General features: G+C 41.0%; 1 protein-coding gene across 4 annotated transcripts in view; it reads left to right on the top strand.

The window, feature by feature from the left end:
• Positions 1–16367, top strand: part of PLB1 (phospholipase B1) — a 112125-nt gene that overhangs the window by 73798 nt on the left and 21960 nt on the right. For all 4 annotated transcript variants that reach the window (XM_079969160.1, XM_079969159.1, XM_079969158.1 and 1 more), the window contains 12 exons: positions 1364–1464; positions 3076–3157; positions 3565–3669; positions 4856–4951; positions 5823–5894; positions 7929–8006; positions 9015–9075; positions 9924–9982; positions 10717–10784; positions 12032–12075; positions 13630–13729; positions 15669–15720. In XM_079969160.1, the coding sequence (XP_079825286.1) occupies positions 1364–1464; positions 3076–3157; positions 3565–3669; positions 4856–4951; positions 5823–5894; positions 7929–8006; positions 9015–9075; positions 9924–9982; positions 10717–10784; positions 12032–12075; positions 13630–13729; positions 15669–15720 (918 nt within the window). The remainder of the gene's footprint in view (positions 1–1363; positions 1465–3075; positions 3158–3564; positions 3670–4855; positions 4952–5822; positions 5895–7928; positions 8007–9014; positions 9076–9923; positions 9983–10716; positions 10785–12031; positions 12076–13629; positions 13730–15668; positions 15721–16367) is intronic.

The following is a 16367-nucleotide window of genomic DNA, read 5'->3' as shown; positions in this document are numbered from 1 at the left end:
GTCTGAGGCTGACTACAATTTCATACTACCCACCCAACCTCAAGTGAGGTCCCATTTTACCACATTCGTACAATTTCTCAGTACTAAAGTGGTATTGTTTGGTTGGTGGAGAAATGCAATTCTCCCCTTCCTATACATGGACTCAAATAATGCACATACAAATCTACTATTGCTATGTAGGATTCAGTTAAATAGGGGTCATGGGACCCCTTCAAATAGCACATAGAATATGTCTAGTAATATGTGGCAAAGTCCTCCCTCTTCTCCCTGCCTAATCCGTGTTATCCCATTTTTTCTATATGAACCTAGCAGCAGGGGCAGAGCAAGGTGGGTGCGGCAGGTGCGGTCCCCCCCGGGTGTCACCTCCGAGATGCCAAAATTTTTGCAGGCAAAAAATAATAATTTGGGGGGTGGTGACAAGAAATTTTCTGCACCGGGTACCACCTGACCTTGCTATGCCACTGCCTACCAGGACCCTGAGATAATCTTCTGAGGCCCTTCTTCATTTGCCTCCTCCTCGAGAGGTACGGAGGGTGGCAACACGAGAACGGGCCTTCTCTTCAGTGGCTCCCCATCTGTGGAATGCTCTCCCCAGGGAAGTTCACCTGGCGCCTTTATTATACACCCTTAGGTGTCAGGCAATTACATTCCTTTTTAACCAGGCTTTTGGTTGATCTGATTTACATCCTATGCCCTTTTAACATGTGCTCTTTTGGGGGGGTGCTATTGGGTTGTTGTTGTTTTTTTATTATGTATTCTGTGATTTTATATATGGATTTTATTCTGTGAACTGACCTGAGACCCCCGGGTATAGGGAGGTTATATAAATTCAAATACCAATAATAATAATAATAATAATAATAATAATAATAATAAGGTCCTAGGTCTTCACATGATTTAGTTAGAAAATGTGTGGATATCCTGGAAAGGATAATATACACTTGGAGTGTTCTGTGCTTGATTGTGCAGGGAAGCCTTTAGCTATGGTATAAAACTCTCCAAAGGGATGTTTCAGTGACTATAGAAGGACATCCTACAAGCATTATTGCAAAGCCACAAGGGAGCCATGTGCCTGAATGAGTAATATAATGTGACTGGGTAGGGGGTGGTGGACTTGTGCCACCATATCACTAATTACTGTCACCAACTATATTCTGTAGGTGACCATGACACACTCACATTAACATTAATCACCATTATCTAATCTTCCTGGAAAGCTTCCATGTGGAGGGATATGGGGGAAAGTGGGTCAAACAAGATGAGCAATGAATCAGGCTCGATAGCTGTTTGACATAGAAACGACGTAAGTCCTGTGTTTCACACACTGTTGTCTCTTATAACTTAGTGCTTCCTTTCCCACCAGGTGCCAAAAGCTTTGGTGAATCTTGTGAATGCAATGGACCTTCTTCCTCTGAGACAACTGTTTCTGGATAGCAGATTGCCCTGTCCTGCTCATTTAGCAGTGTAAGCCAGCTTTGGTTTCTTCTTGTATCCATGTTATCCAAGTATATCTGGGCCATTCTGCTTGGCACCCACACCATCAGGTACTGAAGGCACATGGCTTCCCCCAGTGAATCCTAGGAGCTGTAGTTTCCCCCTCACAGAACTGCAATTCACAGCGTTCTTTGGGAGCAGCCATGTGCTTTAAATGTACAGTGGTGGATGGTGAGCAAGTGATCTGCTCACTGAGTGTTAGGTGAGATCCCAGTATAATGGTATGTCTAGGGATGGCTTTACTCTAGCACAGAGGAAGGGCTTGAAATGGAAGCATCTCTCAGACTGCAAATTCTTAATCGGCCAAAATGAGAAAAAAGCCCATGATGGAACAAATATAGGAAAACTTTCTGAAATGCCTTTGTGTTAGACATTTTGAGAAAGCTAATTACAAGCCAGCAGGATCTGTCATAACAAGCCATGTGTGGTAGCCTCAATATGTCATATTGTGCAGGTTGTGTTTTCCCTACCAAGTCACGATTTAGCAGATTTCCATGGAAAACAAAACACAGATGTAGAATAAATAGATTATATTTAGTCTGTCTTCGTTCCTTAGTATCCGATGAAGTGGACTGCAGTCCTCAAAAACCTTATTCATTGGTAAATTATTCTTTAAGGTCCTATAAGTTTCTTGGTTGCTTCCCCCCCCCCCAATTAGAGTAGTAGTAATCGCTCTGGATGATGCGACATGGGTGGCGCTGTGGGTTAAACCACAGAGCCTAGGACTTGCCGATCAGAAGATCAGCAGTTCAAATCCCTGCGACGGGGTGAGCTCCTGTTGCTTGGTCCCAGCTCCTGCCCACCTAGCAGTTTGAAAGCACGTCAAAGTGCAAGTAGATAAATAGGTATCGCTACGGCGGGAAGGTAAACGGCGTTTCCATGCACTGCTCTGGTTCTCCAGAAGCAGCTTAGTCATGCTGGCCACAGGACCCGGAAGCTGTACGCCGGCTCCCTCGGCCAATAACGCAAGATGAGTGCCGCAACACCAGAGTCGGTCATGACTGGACCTAATGGTCAGGGGTCCCTTTACCTTTACTAATTGCTCTGGGTATCCTTGGTTTCTTGCAATGGCAAAAGTGAAACATTAAAATTGTATTTGAGTCCTTGGATCCAGTATAATCCCCTACCATCACTTCTATAATTCTGATTTCTTTTATGTTTCCAATTCTGATTTTCAGTGACTTTTGACTTTCTACATGTCCTTATCTATATCTATCTATCATCTATCTATCTATCTATCTATATCTATCTATCATCTATCTATCATCTATCATCTATCTATCTATCATCTATCTATCATCTATCTATCATCTATCTATCATCTATCTATCTTATTTCAAATACAATCTCTAAGCAGTTTATGACATCCTAAAAATATAAAAATAAAAGGAAAACCCAAAAATACAGAAAAAATGTGTACTTTATAGCATAGATAACAATGAGATAATGTATCCTCTTAAACATCAGTATAACCTGAAACAGCCAACAGACAGTGACCATGATAACTACTCGTAGTTCCAAAATATGGCTTTATCTATATATGCTGTTTTTGTCCTGCACTCCCTTTAATTTCATATGCAGAGAGAATTGTGAGTGTGTTCTCACCATTCAAGAAGGCTCACCAGAGCTGGCGAGGATGAAAGAAGCAGTCCAAGCTTATCAGGTATATCTGCAAAGAATCAATATTGCCATTTTGCATGTTACCTGCTGTCTTTGTATGAATGTTGTTACATTATACCCCAAAGCAACCATATATTGTTCTTCTGGAACATCCTGCGACATGATTTAAAACTAGCACACTCTAGAGACAAAAATTGGATAACTGTCTCAAGTGAACCCCACCAACATTTCATGATTTGTTATAATCTGGACCATGTATATTATGTGTGTTGTTTCTGTGATGTTCTTGGCACAGAAATTAGTTTCCTAACAGTACCCTGGCCCACACTTTCTGCTAAATCATGGTTCAACATTATACCATAGTTTAGTGTGCCTTGAACTGTGGTTTGTTTACATCTTGCAAATCATAATATGAAACCATGGTCTGTTCTGTTTATTTTTATTCCACAGAGCAGTCTGCAAAGCCTAGTGGAGACTGGCAAGTATGACACCCAAGATGATTTTACAGTAGTACTGCAGCCTTTCCTGCAAAGCATCACACCGCCTCTTCTACAGGTGTGTCTTGGCTGGAGTGAATGTGGATGTTGCTTACCATATAAGAAAGCCTGCAGAGCTTTCAGGACATTCTGTAGGATCTTGAAATTTTAACATAAAGCTGTTATGATGCAATTTGGATTGAGTCTTGGACTCTGGGGGTGGCTTGATTATTCAGCATTCATCCTGCCTTGCTCATGCAGTGGTTAGACTGTGTCTGATCCTTACTGAGCATAGCGTGTGGTCTGTGAACACTGACCTATATTGAGGTGATGAGAAGGACTTCCTGCACAGCAGCCAGCACTTCCATGTGGGTTCACAGAACACTCAAACCAGTGGCCTAGTGTTCCATATTAGACTGCTCACAGAAGTTAAAATATGTAATGAGTTCCATTCCTGCACCTTTGCAGTGTTTGTGAGCTGAGATTACTAGTATGAAGACCCAGTACCCTTTAGTTTAGACCTGCACCAGCATTTCTTAATTTTCTCTGGAATTGGGAACATATATATATATATATACCAAAATACAAAGCACAATACAAAGCAAAAATAAGAAGAAGCTTTGTTAGCAAGGACAAAACCTGTCCTGCCATAAAAGAACCTTTCAGACTGAGATACCATGCAACTGTTTTCAAAAGAGGAACTGAAATGACCAGGGCTTATTAAAACTATAGATGAAGGCTGAGTATTCACTGTGACTGACAGTTGCTTTATTTGTCACTCTTAAAGAAACACCAGCAAGGTTACATCAGCTTTGAAAATGTTGACTGATTTCCACATTTTACATTTGTTGCAGCAAGTTGTAATTTGTCAGTTTACATAAATTGCTGTTTTGCAGTTTATAAATGTGACCTATCGTTCTGTTGTGCATCCTTTTAATTCATGTTTCCTAGTTCTTTCAGGCTTGAAGTAACTTTTTAAAAAGCAATTTATGCTGCAAGTAAAGTTAAGAAAAACTGTTGTGGCAACGCAAGAACTTTATTGACCTGAAAGAGCTCACATCAAATTTGACAGAATTGACACATACAGTGTAATGCCTCCACCCCCTGATATTGACTTGAATGGAATATTAGTTTCTAAAGAATTCAGGCAGTATCTGATAGTTTCAGACTAGACACTAAAGAATTCAAACATTTTCACTGGATTGAATTTTTGGGATTGTCTCTTTGAACCCCCCACTCTCTCAACCTTTTTTCAACCTTTTCAGGATGGACGTCCAGACATCTCTTTCTTTGCACCTGATTGCTTTCATCTGAGTCAAAAGTCACATTCCCAGCTTTCTCGGGCCCTCTGGAACAATATGGTAGGGCATGGGATTTGATAATTTTGCTAATGTCCTCTTATTTGTACAGTGTATATCTCCTGGATAGCAAAGACCTTTATGCCATAAAAGTATATTTTGCATATTCAGATTTTCTTCTATTGTCTTCAGATTATGCATTTATTTGTTTACTACCAAATAGAATTGCTCGGGAATTCTAAGAAACTAAAAAAATCTGTGCTACTTTGAAATTAGTGCGTAAAACTAGCCCAGTTTTGAAAGGTTTAGGCCACCATTTTGATTCAAGGTGGTGTCCAATCTTATCCAGACATAGACAAAGTTCATTGAACCATCATACAAAAATTGGTTGCAATTTCTTAAGGGATGTTCAAATTCATAGTGAACAAACAACTTCTAAAAATATATATAGTAGATATAGTAACACCTACGTACATGAGGCCTTCTAAGGAGCAGACATAACAATTATTCCCAAGGGGCTTACAGACTTGAGAGAAACAAGGAAACAACAGGAAGGTACATATGGAAACAACGGTAGACAGGAGAAGAATATATGATTATTTCAATTACATGTGTTTTGGATAAGTTACCATAAGAGCATAGGGAAAGGAGGGGTGACCCAAAGGCTTCCAGGAAAAGGTGAGATAATCCTTGCTCTCACTGCTGTGAAATTATTGTCCTGTAGACAGTTGCTGTGTCACTCACTTAGAATTTTAGTTAAATTTCAGTGGCAATAAAACTGAGAACCCTTGAGAAAATGAGTTTGCAAAGTGCCTCGGGGATCAAATTATGGAACAAATGCATCATAGTATTTATTAGTTTTTATTTTGAAAGACAATTATTAGGGGGGGAGGAGAAGAAACACTGTTATATAACCATTTGTTTTGTTTTGCAGCTTCAACCTTTAGGGAAGAAATCCATTTCCTTCAACTTTACAGATAATGTAGCCCTGAGCTGCCCAACTCTGGTAAATAGAGCATCATCTTTCAGGGCAAAAGGTGTCAAATGTGGGTCTCAGCAATCTAACACTCAAAGGATAAGCCACTGTCTTATGTGATCAATTATTTTTCCAACTAAGCCCTCTTTTTAGAATACAGGTGTCCCCCTACCTACGCACAACTGACTCACATTCAACTCTATGTGCGCGGTGCTGGGAAGTAATTAAATAATTCAGTTCAAACCAAGAAATGGCAGGAGAGAGCTGGAGAGTCCTTGTGGCTCATGAGGAGCCCCTCCCCGGAGCCCAAAGAGGACATCAGTGAGGGTGGAGGAAACCTCAAAGAGACCAGAGGTACAGCAGGGCTTTGTTTATGCTGCTAAGCCTCCCTGTCTAACAGCTGGTGTGTGGGGTAGCGCAGCAGCAGCAGCTGTTTTCCTGCACCTCCTCCAGCCGCCTGCTGGCCTCAGAGCTTCAATTCTAGTTGTTGGATATTTTTGGATGCAGTATTTTTAGTCTGGGTTGGTGAGAGAGCAGCAGAGAGGGTGTTTAAAGGGTGTCCCCACTTTACGTGATTTCCCTTACTATTATATATATATATATATATATATATATATATATATATATATAAAATATTTTTTTTTTTGAGTTTACATTATTTTGACCATAATCACAATCCATTAAGATCATAACATCACCTATAGCCTTGCTCAAACTGAGCCTTGACCCCCCCCCACTCCTTGGCTTTCATAAATATTCACTTACAATTTAGCATTTCTATATCAACCTATTTACCTTCTTTCATGCTTATAAAATTTACCATGATAATTGTAAAGAGGTTCCAAAAATTAACATTGCAAAATATTTTAACTCAAACCTGCAAACGTTTTCAAATGTTTACAATGTTCTCTCATATATTGTATAAATTTACTCAAGTCCTTTTCGAACAGCTCGTTGCGCTGCTTTCGGATCTTCCCCATCAGCTTCGCCAATTCTGCATATTCCATCATTTTAGTCTGCCATTCTTCCAATGTTGGAAGCTCCTGCTGCTTCCATTTATGGGCTAAAAGTATCCTCGCGGCTGTGGTAGCATACATAAAAAAAATTATATATTTTGGGGGAATTTCTTCTCCAATTATATCCAACAAAATCGCCTCTGGTTTTTTTATAAAGGTATTTTTAAAAACCTTTTTCAGTTCATTGTATATCATATCCCAGTAGGCTTTAACCTTAGTACAGGTCCACCACATATGGTACGTGCACAGGGGCCCAGAACACAATCCCTGCCTAAGGGGGGGGGGTACCTGTACTGAGTTTCATAGAAACTGCCCCCTCCCCCACACACACATAAGCTTTCTCTGTCAGAGATGGGAGCTTTCTGTCCCAGTTTACAACAATGAGTTCATTTGTGTATCTGTATGTACATTTGTTATGGCCCAGGGGTTACTAAGCCACATAGCAGAGAAAACAAATAGAAAGCTTCACCTTTCCACAATATGCCTCCAGTTTTCTTACTGCCCTTGCCAGTTGCTTGTGCTTCTCATCTCTCCAAGCAGAACTAGTACATTTCACTTGGCTCAGTTCCATAAACTTGCAGGTCTATTTACATAGACTAGGAGTGCAAGCATATGCACATTTACTCAGAAGTCCTTCCCAATTATGTGCAAAAGTTAGATTTTCCAATTTTATTATATTTTAATATTTATTTGAAAAATGTACAGATTGCTACACAGCTGAATGCAACAATAAAATTTCAATTAATAGGAGAGATAGAAACAGTTTTCCAAAGGAACTGTGATACTGCCCTGATTTGATGTCCTGATTTGATGTCCTTCAGGGTAAAGGTTTTCCATCCTTAAATTCTGGGCTAGGTCCACTTCCTGGTCTCTCTCTAATGGGTTCCTAAAGCCAAACTCTTCTTTCTTTCTGAGAATCATGATTGCAGAACTAAATTGAATTCATATTGGCAAGCCCCACAGACCTCAACTCTAATAAATGCATCCTTCTGGTGCTGGCACAAATTCTGCAGTATTTGGAGCTTGAAATGTTCTTCCTTTCTTTTAGCACCAACCATTCCTGGGAACCTACAAGAACAGCAATGGTTCACATTCGCCTCTGGAGCCCACACAGAAGCCAAGCCAGGTGATTCCTTTCTCATTTACTGTGCCTTATACATGTGAGCATAGTACTGAACATCTGTTGTCTACAGGATCTTTTCACACTTCACATAAGCACCCTGCAGTGACTGTTAAGGGAGGTGAGCTCTCTTTAGATGGATGCACCTGCAAGAGATAAACTTGACTTTTGAATCCTGCCTTATGGATTTAATTGTGCAAATGCAGCCAGCACCTCTTGCAATGAGCTGTTTGAAGACCAAACAAAATGAAGATTGTAAATCTATGTGCAAATGCTAAAGGTGTGATATGAATTATAAGTAACAGTACACTAGTGGCCAAAATTGTGGAAACCTATTGGGAAAAGTGTATTGCAGAGATTTGATGGCTCATAACACCACTTTTATTTGGAGTAATAAAATTATATATGAATGGAATGATAATTTAATGAAGAATGTAATGCAACAAAGTTTGTTCAGTTATCTGTATTCTATCAAAAGGTATAGCCAAATAACCAGGAAAATGAAGCACAACTTACTTAGGTTGATATACAGTAGCTTTCCTTCATTTGAATGTAGCCAATGAGCATGAGTGTTTAGAGAGCCAATTAGGTGTCATCTTGCTTTGGCAATGATCCAATCAGGTCACAGTAGGATTCAGCTATTGATGTTATATATTGGAGCTGAGAGAACATCTGTCAGTGTGTTATGTGATTGCTATGAAGTTGGTGGTTGTTTTTTATGTTCTTTCATTTAGTGAGCTTATGAAACATAATAAAATTAAAGAAATGGTGCAAAGAGTTTACTGGTTGCCCAGAAAGCGATGTAAAACTAGGACTACATGGTCGCATGCTATCTCTAGTATGAAGCCTGGGGATGAGGGCAATAAATGGAGGCTGCTTAGTATGGACCCCCAAAGGCTGGAAGTGGGGCTTTCTTGGGCTTCTGAACCATGACTTGAAGTTCTTGCATGTTCAATATATTTTCATTTCATTTGAAAAGCTTCTAATGATGTGTTGATTGCATTTGTCTTTAAGAGCTGGGGTAGTGATCTGTCATGCCCTGGACAGGCTGCATCCAAAAAAGCCCCAACATCAGGTGAGAAATAAGGAGATACAGAAAGAACACATAATGCAGAGTTTTACTATCTCTTTCTTTTACATTTTTTAAAGTCTCAGGGGGGGTGTTACTGCGACATTACCAGCGGGGAGGGAAACTGGTAGATAAACGTGGTCTTCTTTTTCATTTTTTATTTATTTCTAAGATTCTAGCATTTTTGTCCATTGCATTTTTCTGCTCTTGCAAATTCTGCATCTGTGAAGGCTGTAGACTTGTTTTGAAATTAAAACCAGTATTCTCAGAGCTCTGAAAAGAGTATCTTATCACAACCGTAAGTACCTTTAGGGCTGCTGTGGGTATAGATAAGGGTGGAAATGCTGTACGCAATGAATATTCTGTTCACTTCAGTGGAATTTAAGCTTCCTAACTGCTTGCAGGATTGCCCCCCAAAGAGAGAATTAAACTCAGAATATGGCAACCAAGATAATTCAGGATTTAGAAAATGCGTCCCGTAAGGAATATTTGTGCCATTGCTTAGTGAGAATGTTTTAATGTTTAGCATTGTTGATCTGCTTGTTACAATCCTATGCATGTTTACTTAGAAGAAAGCCCCAAATGGGTTTAATAAAGCTTGTTCCCACGTAAGCGTACATAGGATTGCAACTTAAAAGTAGCTTCCATCTCTTTAGTTTCCAAGTTCAGCCCATTCAGCATATCATTTCTGGTCCGTGTAGAATTTTAAGGACCCTTACCGATTGCTTGATTGGACTTTGTTTAAATGTATTTGTATCAAGCAGTTCGTGAATATCTTAACAAACAAACAAACAGAACCATACCAGTGACACCCTTCCCTTATGATGTCCTCCTTCCACCACCCCCTTATCCAGTCCACAGGCTACAACCTTCTGACATCAAAGTGATAGCTGCCCTCGGTGATTCTTTGACGGTAGGTCTACGGGATGCAGCACCCGGGGAAATTCTGCTCTCCACAAGGATGCTGTGGTATCAATCGACACCCAGTAATAAGGTTAAACTTAGCAAAGGAGAATTCATGCCCAGCACACTTGGTCCAATAAAAGGTATCATCTAAACGCTTTGGAATATTGTATGCTTAGCAGGACATTTCAGTTTGCAGCAGGGTGCTTATTATGAAAAGAACCCTGGGCATGGGTTTAGCCATCGTGGAAACCTGGTGCAAGTTGTAAAGATCACATCTGTACCATACATTTAAAGCACGTTGGGTGCATTCAACCGAACGCCATGACAGTTGTTCCATCAGCTTGCCAGACAGAATGATTCCCTCTCTCCTCTCCTGAACATTGTTCTGGGGGTTATCCCCACCCACTGAGCCAATTTTGGGGGGCTGCAGAGGGTGTGAGAAGGGGGAAGCCCCAATGTGCTAGCAGAAGTCCTTGCATGGGCTTTCGCTAGTGGGACTCATTAATTGAATCCCAGCCATGGCTTCCCCAAAAGAAACATGGGAACTATAGTTTTCCCCAGAGAGCTACAATTTCCAGAGAGAGAGAGAGGGAGAGATTCACATTTCAGATTGCATGATCCCCTTGGCTAATTCTGCTTAACATTATTCATGGCCTCATAAACCAGCAGCAATCATTAAAACTCCTTTCTCGTCATATCATCCCTTGCAATGTATATAATTTATATATATTTCATTTACAGGCTGCTGTAGGAGCCAAATCAACTGGTTTGGATGATCTAACCACAGCTTGGAGGGGCATTTCCTGGAGGTACAGCATTTGCTAGAATTTATCCCAGATGCTGCTGGAGCAAAGAATTTCATGCACCTTTTTGAAGAGTGCCATTATATAGATGAAAATGAGAACAGAAAGTGTATGTGACAATTACATGTCTGAGCATATCCTCATGCCCAGACATGCAATCTGTTCTTTTTCCAATAACAAGAAGCCTTATTAGTACCCTTATAAGAATATGCTGCCATCAAGCAATCTTGAGGGCTGCATATTGCACTTCTTCCCAAGCTGTACCTCAACAAATAATTTCTGAACTGATCAAGGTTTGAGATTACTTTCAAGTGAACAAGCTTGCACTAGGAGTGGCACAATGGAGTGGGAGGTTATGAAACAGCAACACACAGCTTGCTTCATGCTTATGTGCATTGATTTGGATCTGTTCAACTCAGTCACTTGGTGCAGATTTCCTTCCTTACACAGATTTTTGTGCAAGAATGGACATTTTACTAAAAAAAATTAAAGTCAGACAGTGGTCATTATTGCACAAAAATGTGGAAGAAGAATAAGATGGTAATTATCACACATTATCTGGAAACTTCTGACAATTGCTCAGTTGTCATCTTGCCCCGTATGCAATGAATGCACATAAATGAACATGTCTGAAAGGTGAATTTTGAGGCTACCTTGCTTTTTCAGAAATCAGAGTAATCTGCTTCTATTAGATCTTGGATCAATATGGGATTATATAGAAAGGAAAACTAAACGCGTGTGCAACCACTGAACTGCACTAAAAGGTTTAATGCGCAAGTGTGCCCTGACATTTAACACACACTCCTAAAACTTTAGAACCCCAAATATCTATTGGGCACCAACACAGTCTGGCCTCTCAGTGAACAAATGTTAACAAATCTAGTTTATTATCAGCAAGATCAGATTAAAGGAGGTCAGATCTCAATATGTACTACATATATCAGCATAAAGGGGAGCATTTCTAAGTTCTTAGCTGTGTGTTCTTGCTAGAGGCTTACATCTGTTTTAGCTGCAGGCCTATTTTACTTGATTTGAAAACTTTCCCTTCATTCACACTTGTTCCTATCCTTTTATCCTTAAAGGCTGGATGGCTTTCCCCCCATGGAGGTTTCTGTAGTTTTGAGGGACTTTTGTTCCTAATTCATCTCTACCCTACTCCTTGCTAATACAACTGTGTTTCTCGGACAGATGGTAGATGCCCTTTGATACAGTGTTAATTCCAGTGACCGATTTGGTATTATCCTTTTTTCTAGTGCTGGAGGTGATGAAACCTTGGAGACTCACACAACCTTATCTAGTGAGTATCTTTTGACATACCATGGCATGAAAGAGAAACATTCATGATGATATTAATCCTCTCAAAGCCATAATTTGAAGGTTTGTGAACAAGCACTGTGTTTACATGCTTTCCCCTCTTACGTGTGGGCCTTAATTGCTCACTTGCTGCTTGAATGAAACCATAGTTTGTGATGATGTCCAGATTGGCAAACCATTGTTTGAGTGATCCTGCCAACCGCTCCGCCACCCATGTTTTCATCCTGTGTTGCAATCCTGATTTGGAGAGATGACTTAAACCACCGTTTGCCAGCTTGGATGTCAGGGCAAACTGGTTTGATGCCAACAGAACAGAATGAATGAAGCCCTACGTGAGAGGAGAGGAGCACACAAGCACAGTGCTTGCTCAAAATACAAACGCAGTCAAAGCCTGTCTGATCTTGTATCGATGTGAGTGTTAAGTAATCACACACTGAACAGAGCAAGAACAGCTACAGAAGAAAACCAGGCAGCCGCTTGGGTGTAAAAATTCCATGGCTGTGTGCCTTACTTGTGTAAATAGCTTTGAGAAAGAGTCCTTGCCTGTACACCCTGAGATTTCCACTTTCCCAGTACATGACTTAAAGTGAAATGGAGATACTAATCAGTTAGTGATAATGTCCAGTAAATTGGCAGGCTGATCTACTCATAGAGAGAACGACAGGGTGATAGCTAAATCACTGGGATTAAAATTAAAAATAAAAAGCTCGCATCCCAGTCAACTCAGCAACCTGGTGCTCTCCAGATGCTTTGGACTACAACTCCCATCATCCTTGGCCAGCAGGGATGTGCTTGGAGTACACCAGGTTGGGGAAGGATGCATTGAAGATGGAGCTTGTTTTGCTGCTCAGCATATAAGAAGACAAGGGTAGTCAAAACAACAACACCTGGGCTAACCCTGATATTGGATCCCTACTTACGTTAAAACCACTTCACATGCTATATTCTTACAATCCCTGTATAGGAAAATTAGTGCTTCCTACCAATTCAACCCCAGAGTTGTCCGCGACTGGACCTAACAGTCAGGGGTACCTTTACCTTTACCATTTGAATTCAGTGAGCTACAGTGACTTCAAAGTATTTGTGTGGTGTTGGTGGGGGGTCCACTTTGAACAAAACAAATTGCACTCTTATTCCCATGCAAAATAAATTTCTGTGGGTGGTATTCAACTCAGTTTAACTCATGGTAGACCCAAAGAGCCCCCTGGTGAGGGGGTGTGGCCTGGGGGAGAATCTTCGCTTGGCCCCCACACCTGAGCCAGATGAGCCTCTGTTCTCACTCTGCATAAGGTACTGCACAGACATTTTGAACTGCAACAACAGCTCTGTTGAGGGTAATAGAACCAAAAAAACTTGATGGGGAAGACTTGGCTCTATTTTCTACAGTTTCCCCTATGCTAGTTAATGGGTTGTAATTTCGGGAGCATTCATGAAATGTGAGGTGGTTCTTACAGATTTAGCCCAACCGCAGCGTGGCTTTTGGGAGTTTGCAGTGGCTCTCGCTCACCATACCTTGCATTTTTTCCTTCTCTGCCAGATATTTTGAAAAAGTTTAATCCAAACCTCTCTGGCTTCTCTACTGGCACCCAGAATGAAGCGGCCGGATTCAACGTAGCAGTAGGAGGAGCCACCGCACAGTAAGACACACTGGGACAAGGAAAAACTGCCGCATTAAGCCTAAACTGTTGCCCCAAAGCTGAGGGTTTTTGCCTGCGTTTCACCTCATCCCCTTCTGGGGTGTAAATCTGGTTAAGAATCCAAGGATAAAGTCTTGCTATAAAATCTTTTTTGCAATATTGTACCTGTCTAAATACATTTGGCAACTCTAGCCTCTGAGGTCCTTAATCGATCACCTTTTGCCAAGCACTAAATTAACTGCAGAGGGAGTTATAGGTGAGGTGGCACGGCTGTGAAATAGTGCAGAGCTTCCAAGTGCAGCCTTGAAAATTTAGAGCTTTAGCTCCGAATGCACTCTGTCAGAGCCAACAAAAATAATCGATCTGAACTTCTCTGCTGTTTGGCTCGCATGCTAGCTGGTTGGCAGGCAAGTTGGCTGGTAGTGTCTTGAAGTTTGTGGTAGTCACCTGTGCAGACATTTTTTTAGGGAACTTAGGCTGTGACACACCATACAATTAAAGCACACACCCCCCTCCAAGATTCCTGGGAACTGCAGTTTGTTGCGAGTGCTGGGAATTGTGGCCTCAGTGAGAAGTCAACTACAATCCCCATGATTCCTGGGGAGATTGCTTTAAATGCCTTATACTGCATTTGCTGTTCTTGATCATTCCTTTCCTTGTGCAGCTCTTACTGGTCGTGAAGTAGCATTTTATAAAGCAAGAGGGGGAGAGAAGCCTCCCAATTCCAAGTCTTAAATGAAGGATGCTGGAGGAACTTAGACTTTGCAAATTCCGAGATGACATTACCTGATCTTGCTCGCCACTAGATTTCTGCCCTTCCCCAGACAGAACTGGGACAGAGCTCTCAGCAGCTTAAAGATATCAAAACACTCATTCAAATATGTATTTTGAGAGAAACTGCACATTTAAACATGTATTAATACAGTAATAATAATAATAATAATAATAATAATAATAATAATAATAATATAATATATTATTTGTACCCTGCCCATCTGGCTGGGTTTCCCCAGCCACTCTGGACGGCTTCCACAAAGACAATAAATACACTAAAATATCACACATTAAAAACTTCCCTGAACAGAGCTGCCTTCAGATGTCTTCTGAATGTCAGGTAGTTGTTTATCTCTTTGACATCTGATGGGAGGGCGTTCCACAGGGCATTGCAGCTCTATGTATGTTCCACATTGCAGCTCTATGTAGGTAGGATAAAAACCACATGGAAATGACACAGATCTGTCTTGCATATCTAACCCTCGACTTCCAAATACAATGGCACAATTGCCTAGTGGGCTAGGGTGGTACCCTTAGTGGTACAGCTATTACTGATGCTCCTTTTCAAACTGAGAGCCAGGGCAGTGCAGCCTAGTCTACTTCCTGGAGCTTCTGTGAGGATAAGCCAGGGTTAAATAAAGCATACACACCACCCTGGGGTCCTTGAGGAAGTGCAGGATAAATAAATACATGTGTACACTTAACAGTAGGGAATCTGAGAGAGAGCTTACTTGAATTTTGCACAAGAGCTCAGAGTAAGTTTTGATTACATGCTGGCAATGGACAAGTTCAATGAAAAGGACTCACGCAACTGGTCTGCTTACATGAAGAGTTCAATGTTAAAACGGAGAACTCATGCAAAATCACTGCTCATATTTTTCTGAAAGAAAAATAGCGACCTGTGGTGTTTCGTTTCATGGTAGTGCTGACACAATATTTGTGGTTCCTCATCTACATTGCTCATGAGAGTAAATGGGTGTTTTTTGCTCATTTGTTTCGTCCTACTTGGCAGCTGGTGACTGATCAGAAATGACTCTCTAGGTCACAGCGTGAACATCAACCAAGGACTCTCAGATCCTAGTTCTGTCCCGCAATGATGCTCCTTCTGTTCGTTGACTCCACTGAGCTTGCCATGTTTGAATGCTCTCCTTTTCTCTTTCCACAGGAATCTCCCAGCCCAAGCAAGAGGATTGGTAGCACTAATGAAAAACAGCCCAGTAAGTATCTGCATTACAGAAAATGAATGAAAAATCTCGCAGCTTGTAGAAACCACTGGGTAAGGAAGATACCTATAATATTGCTGAATGCAAGAATACAATAGTTGTGTTTAAGATGTTGGGTTATTATAAAAAAAAAACAGTCATCCTCTCTTGGTTAATGTATTGCAATATATGTGTTTAAGCAGTGAGGGTAGGCATGAAAAAATTTCATCCTCTAGCCACCTAAACCAACTTATGCTATTTGTGCTATTTTAAAATATTGATGCTGAAAATATTTAGCCTTGTGAACTGCCCCACCGTACCCCAAGGACTGGGATCCAAATCTTCCCCATCACAAGACATTGTATACAACCCATGTTGCAATGGTACCAAAATCAGAGATTATAGCACTGCTGCAAAATGCCCACAGAGCAAGTAGCTCATGACGAGTCCAGCAAAATGATCCAAGTTGCATGATAACAGGTCACACAAAGCCATCCCCTGATCAAACTGGTGTGACACAAGGGATGTTCCTGTCCAAATACAAAATACCAAGATCAAGCAGTCTCTGAATGAGAGTAAAGCCCATCCATAGGAGCCAACTCTTAGAGGCCAAGAGGGCTTCGCCCCCCCATAAAATATTTGAGGTGGCTGCCCCCCGCCAA

The sequence above is a fragment of the Podarcis cretensis genome (assembly GCF_951804945.1).
Source record: "Podarcis cretensis genome assembly, chromosome: 3".
In the NCBI taxonomy this organism is placed as follows: domain Eukaryota; kingdom Metazoa; phylum Chordata; class Lepidosauria; order Squamata; family Lacertidae; genus Podarcis; species Podarcis cretensis.
Note: the sequence above shows the minus strand (reverse complement) of the source record. Positions and strands in the feature narration are given on the sequence as shown.